The 20,498-nt window shown below is 36.7% G+C and overlaps 1 protein-coding gene across 1 annotated transcript in view; it reads left to right on the forward strand.

The window, feature by feature from the left end:
- Positions 1-20,498, forward strand: part of LOC106953607 (protein tyrosine phosphatase receptor type G) — a 161,000-nt gene that overhangs the window by 71,258 nt on the left and 69,244 nt on the right. Inside the window, exon 3 of the mRNA XM_015042494.1 lies at positions 15,558-15,737. Coding sequence (XP_014897980.1) covers positions 15,558-15,737 — 180 coding nt within the window. The remainder of the gene's footprint in view (positions 1-15,557; positions 15,738-20,498) is intronic.

Consider the following 20,498-nt stretch of genomic DNA (forward strand, 5'->3'; position numbering starts at 1 on the left):
CATACCTTGATTATAATAGGTAGTTATTTGAGCTACGGTTGCCTTTCTCTCATTTTGAATCAGTCTGCCCACTCAACAAAGACATTTCATTCACACTAAACCTCAGAGATGGTCGTATGCGACAGTCGCAGCCTATTAGGAATTTTTGAAGTACTCTGACCAGCCATGTTCAGAGTCATTTAAACTTCATTTCTCCCAATTTGATGCCATCTTTGAGCTTCTGGGAATCATCCCATCTTGATGCCTAGATGTAGTGAGCGCTGTCATGTGACTGTCTCATTGTGTTAACCAGCAATTGAACAGATGTACCTATTAAAGTGGCCAGAGTGTTCAGATCACATTAGATCTGTATATGCTGTGATTCCAGGTAGATTTAGTTCTAAAATCATTTCTCAGACTTTATTTTCGGTGTTTAGGTGAACGGGCTGATGGCACTCAGCGAGTAAGACGGACACGAGGTTTTTAAAGGTCTTGTTTTGTGAAATTCATTTTGATAGTTCCACGACCTCTGAGGTGTAAAACACAAGCTGTGAAAATTAGAACCTGTCTACTACTGCCAATCTTCCAGCTCTCGGTGTAACAGGACTGCCCCCTCAAAGTTTTGTAGCGTAGTTCGGATTCTGTCTAGTGTCTGTGTTAAAGCTGTTATACCAGTAGTTATCAAGATGAGAATTTGCACCATCGCTGGCCACCTATTTCTGAGCAAACCACTGAGACGAATGCAAAGTGGGTAGAAGTGGAGCTGCCTGTGCACCTCTGAAAGGTCTTAGCTGTTTAGAAAACACACAATGTTCTACTGTTGGTAGTGGGGGCAAACACAAGAGCCATCAAATATCTTTTTTTTTTTTTTTTTTTTTTATAAAAGGTGTTCACCCTTACTGTCTGTACAGCCTGTGCAGGAAAGGTTTTACACGTCTTACTGTTTAGAAAAGCTCATGGAAATACAGCAGCCGTGGTGTGTTTTGACAACTAAATGTAACTAAAAAAGACAGGGTAAAAAAAAAAAAATAAAACAAAATCAAATGTCTTCTACATTTAGACTACTTCTCTTGCTATGTTTGCTTTGGAGCAGCTGCTTCAAACAAGCAACTGATGCCCTTGCTGTCACAGAGACCAGGTTCCTCGTAGGAAAAAAAACAGTAATTATACTTTCCTGAATGCTGAAGTAGCTAGTCTGCATCTGCCTTAATGTTTGTTTATGTTATTATGTGATTTTGGTGTTCTCACATTAAGCCATGCAACCAAAGTCAGATGTTTACACTTATGCTGAACCATAGCATTATAAGGCAGGTGGAACAACTGACACTCATAACTTATGAGCCTTGGCAACATGGTCCAGTCACTGATGAGATACAGTAAATAAATATTTTGGAGATGTTAGGATTGGCTAGATTGCTGGGCAGGATGCAAGGAGGAAGTTTCCAGTATGATCAGACTATTGACTGAACAATTGGAAACTTTAGAATTGGATTGTCTTCCATTCATTGATCCATCTATACTTGGGAATATGATATGAGGAAAATAAGTGCAATACTGCAGTGATAACTACATCTATACCAACATGTTTCATAATGAATGTTGTTTAGGGAACAAAACTTTTCTATATCACCAAGGGTGTTAATGAAGTGAAAAGAAGCTCAGAGATGTAAGATGCTATTTAAAAGAAAACTGTATTTTCAGCGATATGCCAAGAGTCGTCTGTGGTTCATTCAGGCTGCAAGAGAGAGAGAGAGCGAGACGTCCCTGTTTCATACTTTGCTTTGATATTGTTACCTGCATGTTAAAATTTTACAACCAAAAATCATAAAATGAAATACTGATTGGTGCAACTTTACTAAATTTCAATATTATTACTGGTTTGTTTCTTTTAAGAAATGAAGGTGATATATTATGGACTATTAAAAAGGGTTTAAATAATTTGACATGCCATAAAAAAAATCCAAAAAATATTTTATATAGTTTTATCTTATGAGAGACGCTTGTCTCATTTTTTTCTCACACATAAACTTATTGTTCAAATGACACTAGATTACATCTAGACGTGCTAAGATTATGAATAATTTAGGCTTAACTGTGTCGCTAATTTTAACTGTGCCTTACTTGTTTACATTTAGAAAATAATTTATTCCAGTGTTTAGGGGAATCGTGGCAACTTTTGGAAAAAAAATAGTTTTGATTTTTTCTTTCACTTTGAATAAACAGTTTCTATATTGGACTATATTGTGGAATTTTGTATTTTGTACACACTATGTTGTTTAAACAATACAGCTACAGGAAATACTGTACAGTCAGAAATTGGCTTCATGGAAATGTGGCTGTGGTGAGATTTCCTCTTTTCTTAACACGTCAAATATTTTTTCAGCATTTTTCTTTTTGTGGTTTTCTTAGTGTTATGCTGCTACCACTGTAGGGCCGTGAATGAAGACATTACTTTTTGTGTACTCGTTTTTCTCCGAACTGACAAGGCCACATAAAGACCCATTTAATTTGGTGAAGTGTAACTGAGGACTCACTCATGCATCCGTGAGAGTGTATCCCACAGTGACCCTCGGTTGCCTTTTTTTTTTTTTCTTCATTCTTTCAAACGGCGCTGATATGTCAAGTACTGTTTCTCCCCTCAGATCTCATTCAGATCCAAGGATGCAGGACAACATGGAGAAAACGGGGTTTTGACACAGCAAGGAAGCAAGTCCTGCTATTATTTTGTCCTTTTATGATTCTGTGGTTGGAATTTATGCACTGATCTTCTTTGCATATTCCTCCACTTCTCTTCTGAAGCCTGCTGCCGCCCACTGAAGGCGTTATGGTTCTACCTTCATGGTTCACTGATAATTGAGTCGTCTTATGCAGTTTGGCCAGCAAAGAAATCTGACGAGAAATTTCTTTGAAAGTAGAGTCGCTCATGAATACAAAACTCCGCACACTTGAGGTAGAAGTGTAATTGTTGTGGCTGATGAGTGTTTGATTCTCTTCCCAAACACTCTTTCAGTAATTTTTTTTTCTTTTAATGCATTAAAATGTATTTTCGTTGGTTATTTTATTTTTTTTTTTTCTTTTACAGTAACTTTCTGAGAACAGCAGTAATCTCCTCAAAGGCGGGGAAGGCTTTTGGCCTCATTGTTGTTAAGTCACTTATTTCATCCCTGTTGAACATTTTGTAGTTTTGGCAGCATGACCCCATTTAGACTCTGAAACAGTCAGTCACCAAGCTGCCCTAGTTTTGCCATGATGAGTTTGTTCACTCTGATTGTAGATGCATGCAGTCTGATACACTTTCAGATACACCAAATCAGATTTTATTAACTTAGATACATGTTTCCCGCTGCTCCTTTTGTTGTCAAGAGGCCTCTGTGTGAGTGGCTAAAATCCATGTTAGACCCCCAGATGGCTTTGGCGGTACAAATGAAGGACGTGGGCCCCTGTGTAAGTATTAGCAAATCCATGAAGTGATAATGAAATTGTTGACTACGACTGGTTGCTTTTGCCCAACGTGGAAAGAGTCTCCGTCTCTGCTGCTAAAAGCTCAGTCAGCATCCTTCAGTAAACTGGATCTGCTCTCTTCTCTCCCCAGTTGATTCGACTTGCTCTGAGCTCTCTTCCTTTTTCTCTGTCACATCTCAGCCATTAGGTCACAGAGCAGCCAGGAAGCATGTAAAAAGATCTGCATGACACAGAGACACTGGAAAGAAGGGATGAAGTCTTTTGGCGTGTTTTGTGCAAAGGAGCTCCATCATCTGGCTTTGCATTTTACTAAGACAGGACCGCAGTTTGCTTCTAGAGTTATTTGCAAAAATCGACACACTGTTGACTTTGTGAAAAGATTGGAAATTCTCTGCATGCTTATAAAAATATTCTGGATACAGCTCATATCAAATATTAACTTCATATAAAATGAATAGTAGGATTAAAAGCATACCAGCAGCTGAATCTGCTATAAAAGATAAATGATAATAAGCAGTGCTAATTATCATTAATATATTATTTATTTTTAATTGATTATTAATTTATTATTTACTTGTATTGAGATTTTTACAATCTCAAAAACACATAAGGTCAAAGCTAGCGATGCATTTATCAGGCTTCTACACACCAATGTAGAGATTTCATGTGCAAAAGATTATATTTTTGTTCAAAAATTATTTTTTAACGTTCATCATGGACCACGTGTCCTGCATGTTTCTAGACAGGAGTAGATAGGGGGCCTTCATTTTTGGTTCACTCTTGGTTGAGCTGCAGGTTTCTTCCTGCTAAAAGCAAGGTGTTTTTTCTTTCCACTTTTGCCACATTAAAACACATGTCCCTTATCTTTTTATGGCTTTAGCTAGACCTAGAAGAAAGTGCATCAGAATGAATTCTGTTTGTTGACGTGTTGACAGACCGAAAGAAAATGACTTTCTTAATGTGATGCAGGTAATGAGAAGGAGGAAAAAAAAAAAAGAAACAGGTTTTGTTTTTTTATTCTGTACTTTCAATAACTGGTTAGTTCTGTTTCATTTGAACAAGATATTAAGACCTTTCACATAACTATTCCGTATTTGTTTGCATTAGTTTTTGATTTTGTTCTACAGCGTTAATTTTAGATGTAAATAAATTGACTCTCATTCCTACTGAAGTGTAAGAAAAATCTATAAAGCGTAATTGTTCATTGCAGCAGTACAATATAAATACAAAATTAAACCATTAATTTGAGTACGTTTAGTCAATGAGGAAAATATTCCACATTCAGACATCATAGTGCGCTGAAGCATTTTTTTTATTAGCACTTATTTTTTCCAAGTGGATCAGAGAGTTCAGGGACCTTTAATGAGTAGTTCATGGTTTAATGCTTTCATCCATCTACTGTCTAAACCTGCTTGTATTTGGGCAACACAGAGACACATATGACAAACAACCATGCACGCACACACACACACACACACACACACACACACACACACACACACACACACACACACATATACCTAATGCCAATTTAGAGAAACCACATTAAGTCGTGCTTTTAGATTGTGGAACGAATCCAGAATATCTGGGAGAACATACAAACTCCATGCAGAAAATCTCAAAGTCAGGATTTGAATCGAGCAAACAAGGCAGATGTGTGTCGACAGTCATATTTCAGGAAATGGCCGCAGGAAAATTGTTCCTTTCCTAAACGTGCTTATATCTGTGATCAGAGCAATTATTGAGTTTAACACATATGGAACTCTGACAAACATGGCTGGACAAAGCCTTAATGTTATCTCGGCACCACACACTGTGGGGGAAAAAATCTGGAAAGCAAAAGAACAAAGAGTGGCATCTCTGGGTTCTCCCAAAAAACAATTATTTTAAGGCTTTATAAGATATCTTCATTAGAGGTGGCCAAAAATGTAGTCTGTGCTAAATGCCTCAGAATGGCATTACTTTAATCTTTAACTTATATGTACTGAGGCGAGATCGAAGCTATTATTGTTATTATTTTTTTTTTTTTTTACAATATTGATATTGTAAGTGAAACAATGCTAACAAAATCAACATTGATTTGTCCTGGATGGATGTGTAAAACCCATCAAATTGAGGATCTTGTGTTTCAGAATAAAATTGATTCAGGAAGTTTGTGGCAGCTGAGTGCAGTCATTCTATACCATAAGTGTGTGCATTGACTATTCTTCACTTCTCTGTGTTGGAGGATGTCTGACTGCTGTCAGTGTGGTTTAAAAAAGAAACATAATTACTATGGTGCATCTCGTGCACTTAGACGTCCTTGTTGCTGACAAACTTGAAACCAACCTGATTCAGATATTCTGTAAATGATCATCTTACACAAAAGAGAAACTACATCTGTTGTTACTGGTGTTCTAGATTTGCATTAATAAGGATTTGTGATGCTGTATTCAATTTATGCAGAAAAACTCTTGACAGTACTGTACCATTTGGTAGGTTAAAGTTCAGGGCTCAGTGTAGAAATCATCTTGTGAGATTTATCTCAAACCATCCTTGTAATTTGTCTTTCTTTCTTACTTCATTTCCTTAGCTAAGCTTTGTTTTTTTTTGTTTTTTTTAATGAATGGTAAGCCAGCCTATTTTTAGTGCATGTTGCTGCATCCTGCAGTCTTTTGTAGCTTTATACAGTTGATGAGTTCCATGTAATCTAAAACACATTTCTCTTTTTAATCCACTGTAACTGGAACAGTCTTTAATGTGATTTGATGATACAAGAAAAGCAATCTTTCATATTTTTTTTTCTCCCCCTCTTTGTTTGCAAGGAGTTGAATGATTACTGAAAAGCCCTTCTGCCAACGCCTGTCTGAACTTTGCAAAAGTCTTTGAAAACATCAGTTGTCTAACCTGGACAATTGATATTAGCCAGTGCTGCCGTGCGGCTGTTTCCGCCATCTGTAGCGCCGTCAGCATATTGAAGCTGACAGCGGGGATGTTGTTCAAAATGTTATCCAGTGCCCCTGCATTTGGTGATGTTATTTTACAGCATCCGCACGCCTTTAATCTTCTTACCACCACTCCCATCCATGCAAACGCCGTGGCCCTTCTCCGTGGTCTTCTGCCGGCCATGTTTTCCTGTCAGTGCTACTCATACATATGGACTGATCAGCGTGGATTTTTCTTTTTTTTTTTTTTTTTTTCTTTTTGCAAGTGCGACTGTGCCAGTTCTGGGAGGTCTGCCAGCCGGCATACAGCATGCATGCCTTCACCGCGAGGGACAAAACGGAAATGACAAGGCAATTGCCATTCTGTCAGCATTGCCATGGAAGCGCAGGCATGGCTGTTTATCCCAAGGTTAATGGGATGACGTCTGGAACTGAAAGTGCCAGATTGAGAGAAACATGTGCCTGTTTTATTTAAAACTACTAGATTGCAGGCAGTGGTGTCACATCACTCAGAGGAAAGCCGCGAGCAGGTCTGAATAACAAAATTAACATATAACTTTACAAACATCACCCATGTTACCTCTAGTGTGTATTAAAATTTGATGAGGGCTTGATTCAATTTTCTTTTAAATATCTGATTAGTAGATGACGCTTGCTAGTTCATGAGCTGCGACTGATATAGCAGCAGATAAGAGCTTTAATCTATGAATTAAATTGAAATGAAAGTGAAGGTTTTAAAACTAAACCTGCGAGGATCCAAATGAGTTTACCTCGTGCCGCTTCTTGTAGCCGATGGCTGCTTGCTTTGAGACGAGTGTACTGAATTGCTTCCTGCCGACTTGACGCCTGTTGTATTAAAATTCATATAGGAGCTATTTTTGTATGCAATATGCATTTACAAATGCAGCGTTGTGTGGATCCGTCAAGGACACATGACCGCATAAATGAGCCACTTGTCACTCATCTTCTGCCGTTGGAGGCTGCTGGCTCCTTTTGTAAACAGCTGAGTTGATGAATCGCACTATATGATTTATTTAGAAACTTCCCTCCCACAATTTATTTTCATGTTTCTCCTTAGAGTGGAAGTTGTATTTGTTTCAAAGCCATAAGATCCAAACTTACAGCAAAACTTTTAATTAAATACATACATGTTACAGCCAGTGGAACTCAACAAGCCGAATAATCAATCTGTCTTGTTATTTATTGATTACAACTGTACTCATTTATTCTCTGAATCAAACTCTATGTAGAGGTTACAATATAATTACATTTATGAGCTGCTGTGTGGAAATTGCTCCTTTCACGTCTCGTAGTTACGGCTCATGTAAGAATTTGAACAATATATTTCATGTCTTGTCTACAGTGCCTTGCAAAGTTATTCACACACCTTAAACTTTTCCCTATTGTCTCTGATTGCAACCAAAAACATATTTGTATTTTATTGAGATGCTATGTGATGAAATACTTCAAAATTGCGTAATTGTGATGTAAAAAAAATAGTTTTGTGGTTTTATTGATTACTTGTAAGCATTTTGTTAAGATCCACTGCAATCAATGATCTCTAGAAGCAACTCCTGATTAGGAAACATATTATAAAGCAGCTTCATGAAGCTCAACACACCAGCTATGTCAGCGATTAAGTTGTGGAGAATTTAACTAGACCGGAAGAGTTTAGCACCTGTAAGCTTACAGAAAACTGTGTGCAAATCAGAGAAGTAGCGTAAACGGCCATGGTGACTTCAGATGAGCAGCAAGACTCAGGTGGCAGAATCTGTTGACCCAACTCTTAAATTGTCCTCTACAAAACTCTGACATTTATTGAAACATGAATTTAGCAAAACAGCTGAGAGGGGAAAAAAACAAAAAACATTGCAAGTAGCTACTCATTTTCCTTCTTTGTCACAATGATGGGTTAAATATACATTGAGGTTTGTGGTTGTAACATGTTAAATACATTTGCAGCACATTGTATGCTAATACAGCTGACTACTATTCAACTGCTGCTCAACGAAGAGAGATTTACCCTTTTGGTGCCCTGAACAAACTGAATAGAGTTCCCATATTTTGAGCAAAAACACGGTAATCTCTGAATAACTTTTCCTAGATGAGAGTTGCATTGCTGAAAGTGGAAGGAGAACATCACTGTACAATAAGAACACTCATTTTATCCAATGACAGAATATCAGACAAAGGGAAATAGCCATTCTTGAATGGTGCTGCTTTAATGACATCCTGTTGAAGTCGCTCTGGTCATTCTGTTTCCTCTAATATTCCTTATATCTTGTTCTGAGAATTTTTCTGCTAAAACTTGCATTTGTTCTTAGTATGCTGGTTTTGATGCTGCACTGCTTAATTGCTATCTGCTGGTACTCCTAGTACTTTTTGGAATCTGTTTGAATGAGTAACCAGCCAACTGGAGTTTTTTTTTTTTTTTTTTTAATGTAACAGCAGCTGATTGAACTTTTAAAGCACAACTAAGCTCGAAAAAAGACCCTAAAGCCCAGAGAAGTTAAACATAAAATCTTGCAGATGTAGGGCAAACTATAAAGGAAGAAAGAGGCCTTAGGGAATATACTGCTCCCTCCACATTTATTGGCATCCCTACTAAACATGTGGAAAAAAAGCCTTAAAATAAATGCATCATTTATTGCAATGGCAAGATCTCAGTTTGGAAAAAAAAAATGCTGCAGTTGTTTATAAGTGAGCTCCTTTACTATCCCTTCCAGCTATGCAGAATGGCAAAACACACATGACCATAATTCAGTGTAGCTGGTTTAAACTTTGAAAATATTACTCTAACTCTAGATACAGGCAGGTTTGGGCCAGGAGACATTTTCTTTCATCAGTTTCCTGACTTTAGAAGAGCAACACTCTAGGGATGAAATTAGTACAAGGGAAATTAGAAGACAAGAAAGATCTTAAAAATACAGATCAAAAGAAAAAAAAAACTGATTAAAAAAAAGTCAGAATCTGTCAGTCTGGAAAGGGTTTATAATTTTTAATGGTTTGGGGAATTCAGTGTAGAACAATGAGAACTATTACCCACAAATGGAGAAAACATCAAAAACTTATCCAGGAGGTCACAAAAATACAGAACAACATCTCACTTCCCCCAGTTAAGGGCAGCATCCATAATTTAAAAATAAGAAAAAAAGATGATGTAAAACTTGGCATCCATGGGGGAAAGATTCAAGCCCAAAACTACTTCACACCAAATAAAATGCAAAGATCTGTCTCATATCTGTGAAAACAACATCTAGATGATCCCTAAGACTTTCAGAAAATTAGTATGTGGACTGTGGACATAGGTAAAAGCTTTTGTGTCCTTTTACAAATGGCATAACGCGTATTATTAAAGAAAAAACAACATTAAGCTTATAGTCAAACATCGTGGTGTTGTGATGGTCTGGTCTCTTTCTGGACATAGATGCTTTTCCTTAGTTGATGACAGGTTAATAATACAAAACAAAGCAGCACATCCACCTCTGACTGGCTAAAAATAACACAAACACATTTTGAAGATGCTTGTCTAGGCTTTGTTCCAAATAAAATGCAATGTGCCTAAATTAATTAAAATAAAGTCGGCTGTTCCCTCCATTGGTGGCAGAACCAGTTATTAAGTTTTGGGAGCAAATACTGTGGAGGTGGAGCCAGGTTGGATTGGATAGCCATTTTCACGTAATACATAAGGGCTATCTTTTTTTTTTTTTTTTTAATTTGTTTGATTTATTTGATCTGAAACTATTGCGAAAAACAAACTAATCTGGAGGAGAAGAACAATTTCTCATGGTACAATATATAGATGATTTGCATATCTATACATATAGATATACAACCCGCTGTACAGGAAAGCGGGAAATGGAGGGAAGAAAAACAGCACAGGTCAGCCAAATCTGCGATGGCCGCATCGAGGCAGTTATGGTTTATTAAAAAAAACAAACAAAAACAAAAAAAAAACCCACAAAACTTAATAACTAAAGCACATATTTTAATATGTTGCAGTTGCATATGCTGTAATTTGTAAGTTTTATTAATTGCTATTTGTAGCATCAGTAAGTTTGCAAAAATAAAAACCAAGAAACAAAACAATTGCTGTTTTTTTGCTCATCCTAAACAAGGCGCAGTAAATGTGGAGGGCCCTGGACCATTTCTTCACCAAAATATTGCAGCCTGTTTAATTCCTAATGCCTCCCACTCTGGATTTCAGGGTTGACAGAAAACCCAGACAGAGCAGGTAAAGTAAAAAAAAAAAAAAAAAAAAAGGAATTGTAATGCTTGTTAAAAAAACCCCAAATGATTTATTCCTGGATGCGTCATTTGGACCGAGCGTCTCCTCAGAGTGAACGTTGGACGGTTGGCTGTGAGCTTTTGTCCCTATTGTCCTCTCAGACACTTAACCTGTTATTTTCTTTAGCTCAATTGTGTTCTGGCCACTAACAAAACACTGCAATCATACATCTCTTTGTGCAACACTTTCTAAATGTTTCTGAGTTACTTAATTCAGTAGTTTCGCTGCGTCTAAAAGAGGTTTTAAGCACATTAAATGGGTAGCGTGATGGTGTTTCACCAAAGCCAGAAGCAGCTGGAGACTGACGTAGTAGGTAATGTTTCACACAACATTTTGGAACATGTAATTATTTTAAATTTCCTCACCTCTGCCTTGTTAATCCTGGCTGCACTGGGAAAGGCTAAAACCCTGAAATTATGCTCTGATTCTGATGAATGACAATGAGACAGATTAATCGACTGCTGTGCAAACCCTTACTTATCTGATTTTTAGGACTGCACCTCCTTCTCTGTTCCTAAAAGGCAGAACGATCGCTCTAGCATTAAATGGGACGTAATTTGTGTTTGAATGGAAAGTTAGCAAAAGATAACGTTTCTTTTTTTTATATCTCTTATTTTAGTTTTACTCACTTCTCTGAATTGTAATGGTGCTCAGTTAGAAAATTTTATTTCTATCTTCAGATTTGCATAAAACTTGATCGAATTCTTTCTCTGATTTTGGAAAACAATATATGGGAATTAAAACAGCTGCTTTCTTTTTCTTTTTTTTACATTTTTGCTTTTTATAGTAATTTAAAAAGGGCCCATTTTAAAGTTGTATAATTCAATTTCCAGATGTTAACCAATAATACAGGTAAATATATATATATTTTTAAAACATTAACTTACTACTTATTTATTGCACAACAAACATAGTACAGTAAATTCAAAAGTTTGGAATATTACGAACATGGAAAGCAGAGATGAACATTTATGACTGGATAAAGAGGTGACTAGTTTTATTGTCCTATGATCGCTGATAAATTTGAAATCTGTCAGCAAAGCAATTTCAAAGCTGTTTTTGGAAAAACAATCCGGACTATCCTGCTGGAGACACTGTGCATTTTCTTTAAAACAATAATTGGGACTGATAATAGTCCTAAGTAATTGATTTAGACTAAGCATGTCCCCGTGTTTTAGTTTGAGCTTCAGTTCAGTCAGGAGGAATGTTCACACTTTGTTTGGATACTTTATATTTGATCTAAGAAGAGCATTTTTGGAGCAAAAGCATCATATGTTTGATATGAACCAATTGAAGAATCCATGAAGATGTATTTTTCGTTCTACTGTGAAGACTCTTGGTCATCGACACATACCTGACGTGGTTATTACACTGAAACTCATACTTGGTTAAAGTACAGCAAGTTTTGAGATATAAACATAAAAAAAAGTGATTTTGTTCTTGTTGGAAGGTGCCCATGGAGCAGTGGAACCAGCCTCTCTGCGATCCCATCCCTTTTTAGTCCTGGTTTCTCAAACCTCACACTGTGGGCTTTTATAGTTGCCTCTGTTGCTGGATGACTGACTTTTTTTCAGCTGTTACATTTTGATGAGGCTGTTGATTCAAAGTGAGATTAACCTCATAGTAGCTAGGCTATTACATAAGAGTGAGTCATTTCTTTCATTGTTGATATAAAAAATATATTGCTTCAAAGTGCTTTCATCTTTTGAATCAAAATATCGTGCAACAGTGCCGCAGGCAGTTAACTGGGCTTCACGGTTTCTATTTTGTATAAGCTGCGTTGTGGCTAGCGTCTTAGCGAGCTCAAATCAAATGGAATGGAATATACTGAAGATGTATTTTTTGTAAACAAAGCCTTAATAAAAACTTTTGCAGGCATAAGGGTTTTATCTGAAAATTGTAAACATTTGCTCCGTGTTATGTAAATCCTCTGCGTTGTTGTGATTGGCAAGCGGCTTTCAAATTGCCTCATAGCATTAATGTTTAATTTATAATGTGTTGTATCCCAGGATATGAGATACTGTGACATTGCTGGTGCAGAAATATTATTAAATCTATAGTCCTTGCTGACAAAGTTAATCCTGCTTGCTAATGCAGCCATTAGTTTTACATGCAGCTCAAGCGCGTTGTAAAACTCAACCCAATTCAGAGCTTTACAGTTCACTATATTGCAAATCATGTGTCGCACGATTTTGACATTTTATCTGCACACCAGTGGGCAGACACTGTGCCACCAGAAAGTGTTTCCTCCTCCTCAATTTTTATACATTTTGTTACAACATAGACTTGTACTCAAATTGATTTGAACATAATTCTTGTTTAAAAAGTCTACAGAGAATATCCCACAGTAAGAAATGGACGTTTGTTTTCAGACTTGTTTTTTTTTTTGTTTTTTTTTACATTTATAAGGTCATCCATCCATCCATCCATCCATCCATCCATCCATCCATCCATTCATTCATTCATTCATCAACATGCTTATCCCTTGTGGGGTGCAGGTGCCCATCTCCAGTGGTCAACAGGTGAGAGGTTGGGCACCTTAGATTATAATCTAAATGCTAAATAAAATAAGCACACAAGAATTCACACCCTTTTCTCCATTGCTAAAAATGTAACTCCTGCTATAAACTCCTTAGAGATTGTCAGACAAATTGAAACAAAATTCTCTTGTTCGGTGAATCCAAAATACAAATTCCCAAGTATCATGTCTTGGGGAGGAGGGGTTGCTACCACCATCTCTACTGTGAAGCACGGTGGTGGCAGCACATGTCCACACTAACCAAAACTAAGTCAGTGATTTATCTTTCAGCTTTAGTGTTCTGAAGCACACAGCCAATATAACAAAGGAGTGAGTTCAGGCACAGGCCTCCATAAAGTCAGGCACTCATAAAATGATGAAAATAAAACTACTGAAAGTAAAAACTGTAAATTATATAAAAAAAAAAAGAACCAATAAAACGATGCAATGATGTCACAGTTCAGCATAGATATGCAGCTCTTGAAAAAAATAAGAGGCCACTGCAATGAACCCCATTGAAAACCTCCTGGTTATTCCACCAGATATTGATTTCTGATCTCCTCCTGAGTTAAAACATTAGGATTGTTGCTTCTAAATGAATATGAACTTTTTTCTTGGCATTATTTGAGTTCTTGAAGCAGTGCATCTTTTTCATTATTTTGACTATTTCTCATTTTCTGCAAATAAATACTACATTTTTGCTTGGAATGTTGGAGACATGTTGACAGTAGTTCATAGAATAAAAAAACAATGTTTATTTTACTCAAAAATATAACATAAAATCAGATAAACTGATCATATAAAGTGGTCTCTTAATTTTTTTTCCAGAGCTGTACATGTTTGAAGACCAAGGATTGTATTGAAGAGTTTTGGATCCAGAGGTCCTGGATCAAAAGTTACTTTGCTTTACTCCTGCAGCGATTGTGCAGGAGTAAATCATGTGACCCATATTTGGAGGTCTCAGTCCGCAACAGGACAGAGTCCCGGCCCGTTGACCTTTGCTGCATCTCTTCCCCCTCTCTCACAACCTACGTTCCTGTCTGATAATGGTCAAATAAAGGCCACCAGAGCTGGAAAAAACCTGCAGAAAGGCAGATGCTACCCTTTGTCGTTGACCTCGTCCACATGAACGACAGGTCCAAGAGGAGATCCTCTCCTGGTGCAACCATGAGAGAACATCTTTTGCCTTCTTGTAGGCAAAGGATGACGTCACATGATTTCCTTCCTGAAACTCATCCTCTTCCTGCTGAAGTAGGTTAACGCAGTGAATTGTTGAATCAAAAAAGTTATGCCAGCCTCCTACATTCTGTCCTTCAGAGTCCAACAGAGTATATCTTTGAGAAAAAAACCCCAAAACAAAACATACTCTAATATATTTTAGGAGAACTCTATGTGACAAAAGGTTTAAAAAAATGAATAGGTGTAAATAGTTTCTGGTGGCAGTGTTTGATTAATTTTCATAATCTCCTTAGTAAGTGTTTCACTGAGTCGTAAATAACCTTACGAGATATGTGTGTATACATTCACTGTGCTGTTCTCTGGTTGAAGTGGTGAAAATCTGCATGTTTCAAAATAATCCTGGATCCCATTGTCTCTTTGAAGGAGTCGCACACAGACTGTTTAGCTGCAAGGTGTTTATACATAGCAAGACATAAAGCCATCCTGGTTTCCCCCCCCCCTTTTTTTTTTCTTTTTTTTTTTAGTGACTGGGAGTTCTCATATCCCTTTCATGAGCTCATGGCAAAGTTGTCCTATATCTGTAGGGAATGAGATCATGAATATTGTGTTAACCCAGAAAAGTTGAAATCCACGCGTGCCTTCTTGTTCCCCTGATCCCTCGGCTTTTGTTGTTGCGTTGGCCAATTGTAGCCTGGAAGAGATCAAGGGGACCCCTGTCGGTTGTGGATTATTCCTTTGTTGAAGTGCCACTGTAGGGGATAGAGGATTAAAAGAGCAGAGAGTGAATAGGGATTGTACAGGAAGTTATTCAGCTGCATGTAGCTTCAATGAACCATTAACATGAAGTTAAAAAAAAGTTATTGATTGATGTTTATTTAATTTTTAAAACAACTTAAAGGAACGTGCATCAACTTGGTTTTAATTTTCTACCTCAGTGTTAGGGGCTGTCACAAAGATATTCCTTTATGTGGGTAGTCTAGACTAGGATTACCAACACTCAATTGAGGTGTTTTCTTTGTAATCTCAGCACAATTAGCATAAAGCACCATTTGACTGTTCCTTCACCATGTTGCCTTCATCGCCCTGTAGACTGCTGCAGCAGCAATCGTAGTTTCAGAGCTGATTCTCTTAGATAAAGGTACCTAGTCTCCATTAGCCTAATTTGTGGATCGTCTGTATCATTTTGTGTCTCCTTTTCATTCTGCAGGAAGCCATGGGCCTCGAGGCTGGGCAGCTTCTTACCCAGAGTGTGCTGCAAAGGACCAGTCTCCTGTGGATATTATAGATGAACAAGCTCTGGTGCTGGACGAGTACCAGATGCTGGAGCTCGACAAGTTCAACATAGAGTCATCCAACCAGACCACCATGAAAAACACTGGAAAGACAGGTGGGCATCTCTACTGATCAATAGTGATTATGAGCAAATAAGCATAAATTATTTTTAAATTGAATCAATTTTATCAAGAAACTGTTGAAGAGAAATTATTCTGGAAAGCCTTGTTCATTTAGGGGTCCAGACCCAGGACAGCCTGCATAATGCCAACAGTGAAATCATTAAAGCACAGACTGCACTTAAAGTGCTCTTAACTTCTACATTTACATCTAATAGAAAATTCATGAAGTTAAAATGTTCAAGTTATACCTGGCAGTTTTAAGTTTTAAATTATTTAAGTTTAACCAGTAAGTTTTTTTTTTCTTCTTTTCCTCTAATTTGAAATGAAGATGGTATCTCTGAAAAGATATAAAACAATGTATTTAATTTTTATGACCCTTGTTAAATTATTGGTCTTTAAAAAATGTTGACAAGTATGTGACTTTGACGTTTATTTCTTCGCCGCTTCCTTTGCACAAACTAACCTTTAATTTTGCCCATCCATCTTCAAAGGCTGCCATAAATTGACAAATAGATTTTATTCTTTATTTAAAATAAAAAAAACATCTTTCACAAAATAACTCCTCAAAAACTATAAAAATGAAGGATTATAATGATTAATGTATTTTTATTCCTGTTCATTCAAATATTCAGAAGTAGTCATACGGTTTAATGATTAACAGTAACTGCATAAAAAATGTGAATTTGATGGTATGAATTAACAACATGTTAACATACCTTGAAAGTGCAAAATAACACTTGGCAGACAGTTTATGTTGAGGTGAAATGTGGGTTAAAATCTCATGCCTGTGAATCTTTCCATCACTGCAACCTTGCTAACTTTAGAATCCCTTTAGCTGATTGGCTTTATGATATCCCATGAGTCCTGCCTACAAATCTGCTCCTCACAGTTTTTCAGCAGAAGAATAAACAGGAAGTACAGTCATGATACAAAATCACAAATGTAACACTTGCATTCTTTTTTTATTTTATTTTTTTTTCACTACTCATGTAAGCTTTATTGACAGTTTTGAAAATGATACTGTTGGTACTTTTGGACAACCACATGTGCCTCAGTACCGCTGTGACCTTAAAGCTTTTTGGTCGTTCCTGCTAATGCATTTGCGAATTAGACCTCATCTTACTTTCTCCCATATCTGCTCGACTGCAGCATATTTGACTATTTTGAAAATAGATGTTATTATTTCAGACCTAGTCAAATTCCTGCCACAGCACGTTACAGAAAAGCACAATTATGCTCATTTAGTGAGACACAGACACATTCAGCTGCCGTATGATTTGTGCAACTGAAAGAGGCTTATGAGTTGTTTTTATCCCCTTATTATTGCATTCATTGTCCTCGCCCTTTGCTTGTTTCCTCTCTTTGTATGCAGCTTGCAAACCTTGTTTACGGACACATTTGGAATCTCACTCAATTAGCTGCTATTTCAAATCACTGCCCCATTTCCTTTTCTTTAATTCAACAAATCCGTGGACCACTGGTTTGAAAACTCTGACCCTAATTGATCTGTCTGCTTTTGGCACCGTTTCTCTTAGAGCAGTGTCATCTCTTGCGTTTGATCATAATGAGAGTTGTTAGCCTCCATGACAACCAAGGCCACTGACACAGCCCGGCAATGCGGCAGGCTGATTATTTACAAAGTCGGAAGTAACATGACTTGGGAACATGCACTACAAGAGGGAGATTTAAATGGCTCCAAGTACCGTGAAAGTCAGGAAAGTGGTGTCGCATTACCACAAAATGGTGCAGAGCAATAGCTTTCTGAAAAGGTCAACTTAGCATGCAACAAATTCACATCACCGTATTTTGAAATGTATTCACTTTTAGTTCAACTGAAAAGAAGAGTGTATTTTTATTTGTTTTTTTTTATCTTTTGTTTGCCGTTTCGCTGTAAGGAAGGCAAATAGTTTTTCCACAGCACTTTTCATGTCGCAACTATCTATCTGCATGAGAATTGTGGGACGTGATGTGTGCTACTCATTATGCAGCAGTGCACTTCTACACACACGTGACCCATTACTGTATGAAGGTCAGTCTACAAAAATAAGAGTTAATCAACCTGCCAACCCATCCCATTGCTCCAGTTGCAGGACACCTTAACCATAACTGTGACATTTCTAATTCTCTTATTCCATTTTACTTGCGAAGCCAGACTTCATGACCTGAAATTATGTATAGCCTAACTGAATCAGCTGAATGCTGTGCGGTCTCTGCAGGTTAATTTCCTGTCACATTACTGCTCCACTCTCTGGTATCGCCAAACATCTATAGCAGATCGTATCTGTGGTCTCGACTCCCCTGAAATAATTTGTTTATATAGGTGGCCTGCTTCTGGGGTGTACTTTCTACAGCACAGTGGCTATTTTTTAAAAGTCGTTGTCACCTAAAATGAAGATGATCATGCGCTACATTTTGTCACATGTAGGATTCTGGGTTGAAGTAAGATTTTTCCCCTTTTCATACGGTCGGAAAAGCGGGTTTGATGTTATTTATTTTTGAAACGGTGGCAAAAAAGAACGTCTAATGGACATTAATTATATTTACCTAACCAAAATGAATTTAAATAGTTAGTAATTAAACACTGTCTGCAAAGTGAATAAACTCCTTACGACCATATTTCATTAATATTCAGTGTGGTGTTCTTTCATTTTGTGTTTTCTTAAAAGAGGCTACCAGTTTTGACCATAAAATCGTAAACTTGTTTTTTAGCTGTAAGCAGATTGAATATTGATCTTTCCATCTGATGGATTCAAACAGCACATTCCACAAAGTGCCAGAATCTGGTGACTTATTTTTTTTACAGGCAGTGATTAAGATTCTGTGCAAATATTTTGTGTGGTTCTGTAAAATTTCTGTTACCCAGAGTAAAGGTGATGAATTATAGAGGTATATAAAAAAAAAGTTTAAATACTTTCAGTATTTTTATGCATTTAAATTCAATATGATCTTATATCTGTACAAGCCCAAAAAATATGCCAAGTGTTGCACTTGGAATTTCCACTCTGCCTCCGGCGCATACAATTTCCACCGCTAAGAATTTTTTTTTTTCTTTTGTGTAAAAATTCTCTCCATGAATATGAGTTTGTACATTTTCACAGCAACATACAGCAACTGCACCATGCTCCTGCAGTTATTGGCAAGTTTAAGTGTTTTCACATTCTTTTGCTTTATTCTTTGCAGTGGGTTATGCTAAAAAAGCTAAAAACTTTTTTTTTTTTTGCATCTGAAAATGCAATGTGCACCATATCACAGTATAATCAATTTTTTTTCTGATAAGCTCCAATAAAAATAGCAGTTGTCTAAATTATTTGAAAAAAAAATGTAGACAATTTTTATTTTTTTTATTTTTTTTTTAGTAACTTCTTAGACCCATTTAAGCAAGCGACAAATTTAGTAATTTCTTTTGTGTTAATGGAGACTTTGGCGACAACATCCAATCGTACTGCAGTTACAGCAAGCATTTAGTGCTGCCTTGAGCCTCTCCCACTTCTGAAGAACTTGCAGGTGGTTAAATTGGATTTTTGTGGGTCCAGGCAAATTATTTACATCACTACATTGACATTATTGAATGATTTCATAAAGTGTATTTGTAGTTCTAAATATGTAGAGTATTTCAATAATGTTTACTTTGCCAAAGGAGATAGATGCTCCTTTCTTTTACTTCCTGAATCACACATGACCAAATATGAAAGTTAGTCAGTGACTTTATCTAGCAACTTTGAGCAACTTGCGACATCAAATGGCTACTTTTCTTACTGAGAAGTTGGCAAGAATGATTCATACATTTATTGCAGCTATAAAGGAGCTGCAGTAAATGGGAAATGGAATCATTCCCATCATGAACAATCATTTATTATCTTAAAAAAAGAAATCGCACTTTGTATGAGAGAGCAGTTACTGTTTCATTGCTCTGCAGTTTAAAACCATTTGACTCTTTTAAAATGAACAACATAAAAATTTTAAAAGAAAATTATGTAGCATCATATGTTAGTGTTTATTACGATTAACTTAGTTACTGTTACTAAATACTACTATCTGTTTATTCCGTGTGAAGATGCACAATGTTTCATATCACAATATTAATGTGTGCAATATTATAACTGCAAATTCTTTATGCAGTGTTTAGCTGGATATACAAAAAAAAAAAAAGAAAGAAAGAAATCTAATTTTTAGTTTTTATAACTAGCTGACCACTAGCCAGAGCTGGTCATGTGTAAAATTGTGTTATTCTGATCATCAGCTGAGTTCTCAGAGCATCTCTTGTTTTTAAGGATGATGTGAAACATTAGTGTGTCTAAGCACTCTGGCCATCAGTTTGTGGTTGAGGTAGTGCTGTAAGCTCAGCACTAATGGGCTCCCATTTATCTTACACCACTGATGTCTTATGCAGCTGTACTTAGCCTGCTGCATTTTCCTGCCTCATGCTGTTTTTTTTTTTTTTTTTCCTATAAATATCATCAATATGATGTCATGGCATTGTGAGTTCATATTCCTGGGTTTCTTGACTATCTATTTTAAAAGGATATACATAAAAAAAAAGTAGGATGACGTAATTAATATGTTTCTATCTGCTCTGTATTCCTGATTGTATTTTAAAATCTTAGCTTTCTATCTGTACTTACACATCTTCCGCATCCCTGTACATCCTGGGGAATTGATTCTTCCTCCTCAGTAGCGGTGCCTGAGGTTGAAGCTGATGTATAACTTGACCTGACTTGTTTTTGATGTCCTAAAGGAAATGTCTTGCTCTCAGG

This window comes from Poecilia latipinna, unplaced genomic scaffold (assembly GCF_001443285.1).
Source record: "Poecilia latipinna isolate Pla-1442-1.1 unplaced genomic scaffold, P_latipinna-1.0 Scaffold592, whole genome shotgun sequence".
NCBI lineage: Eukaryota > Metazoa > Chordata > Actinopteri > Cyprinodontiformes > Poeciliidae > Poecilia > Poecilia latipinna.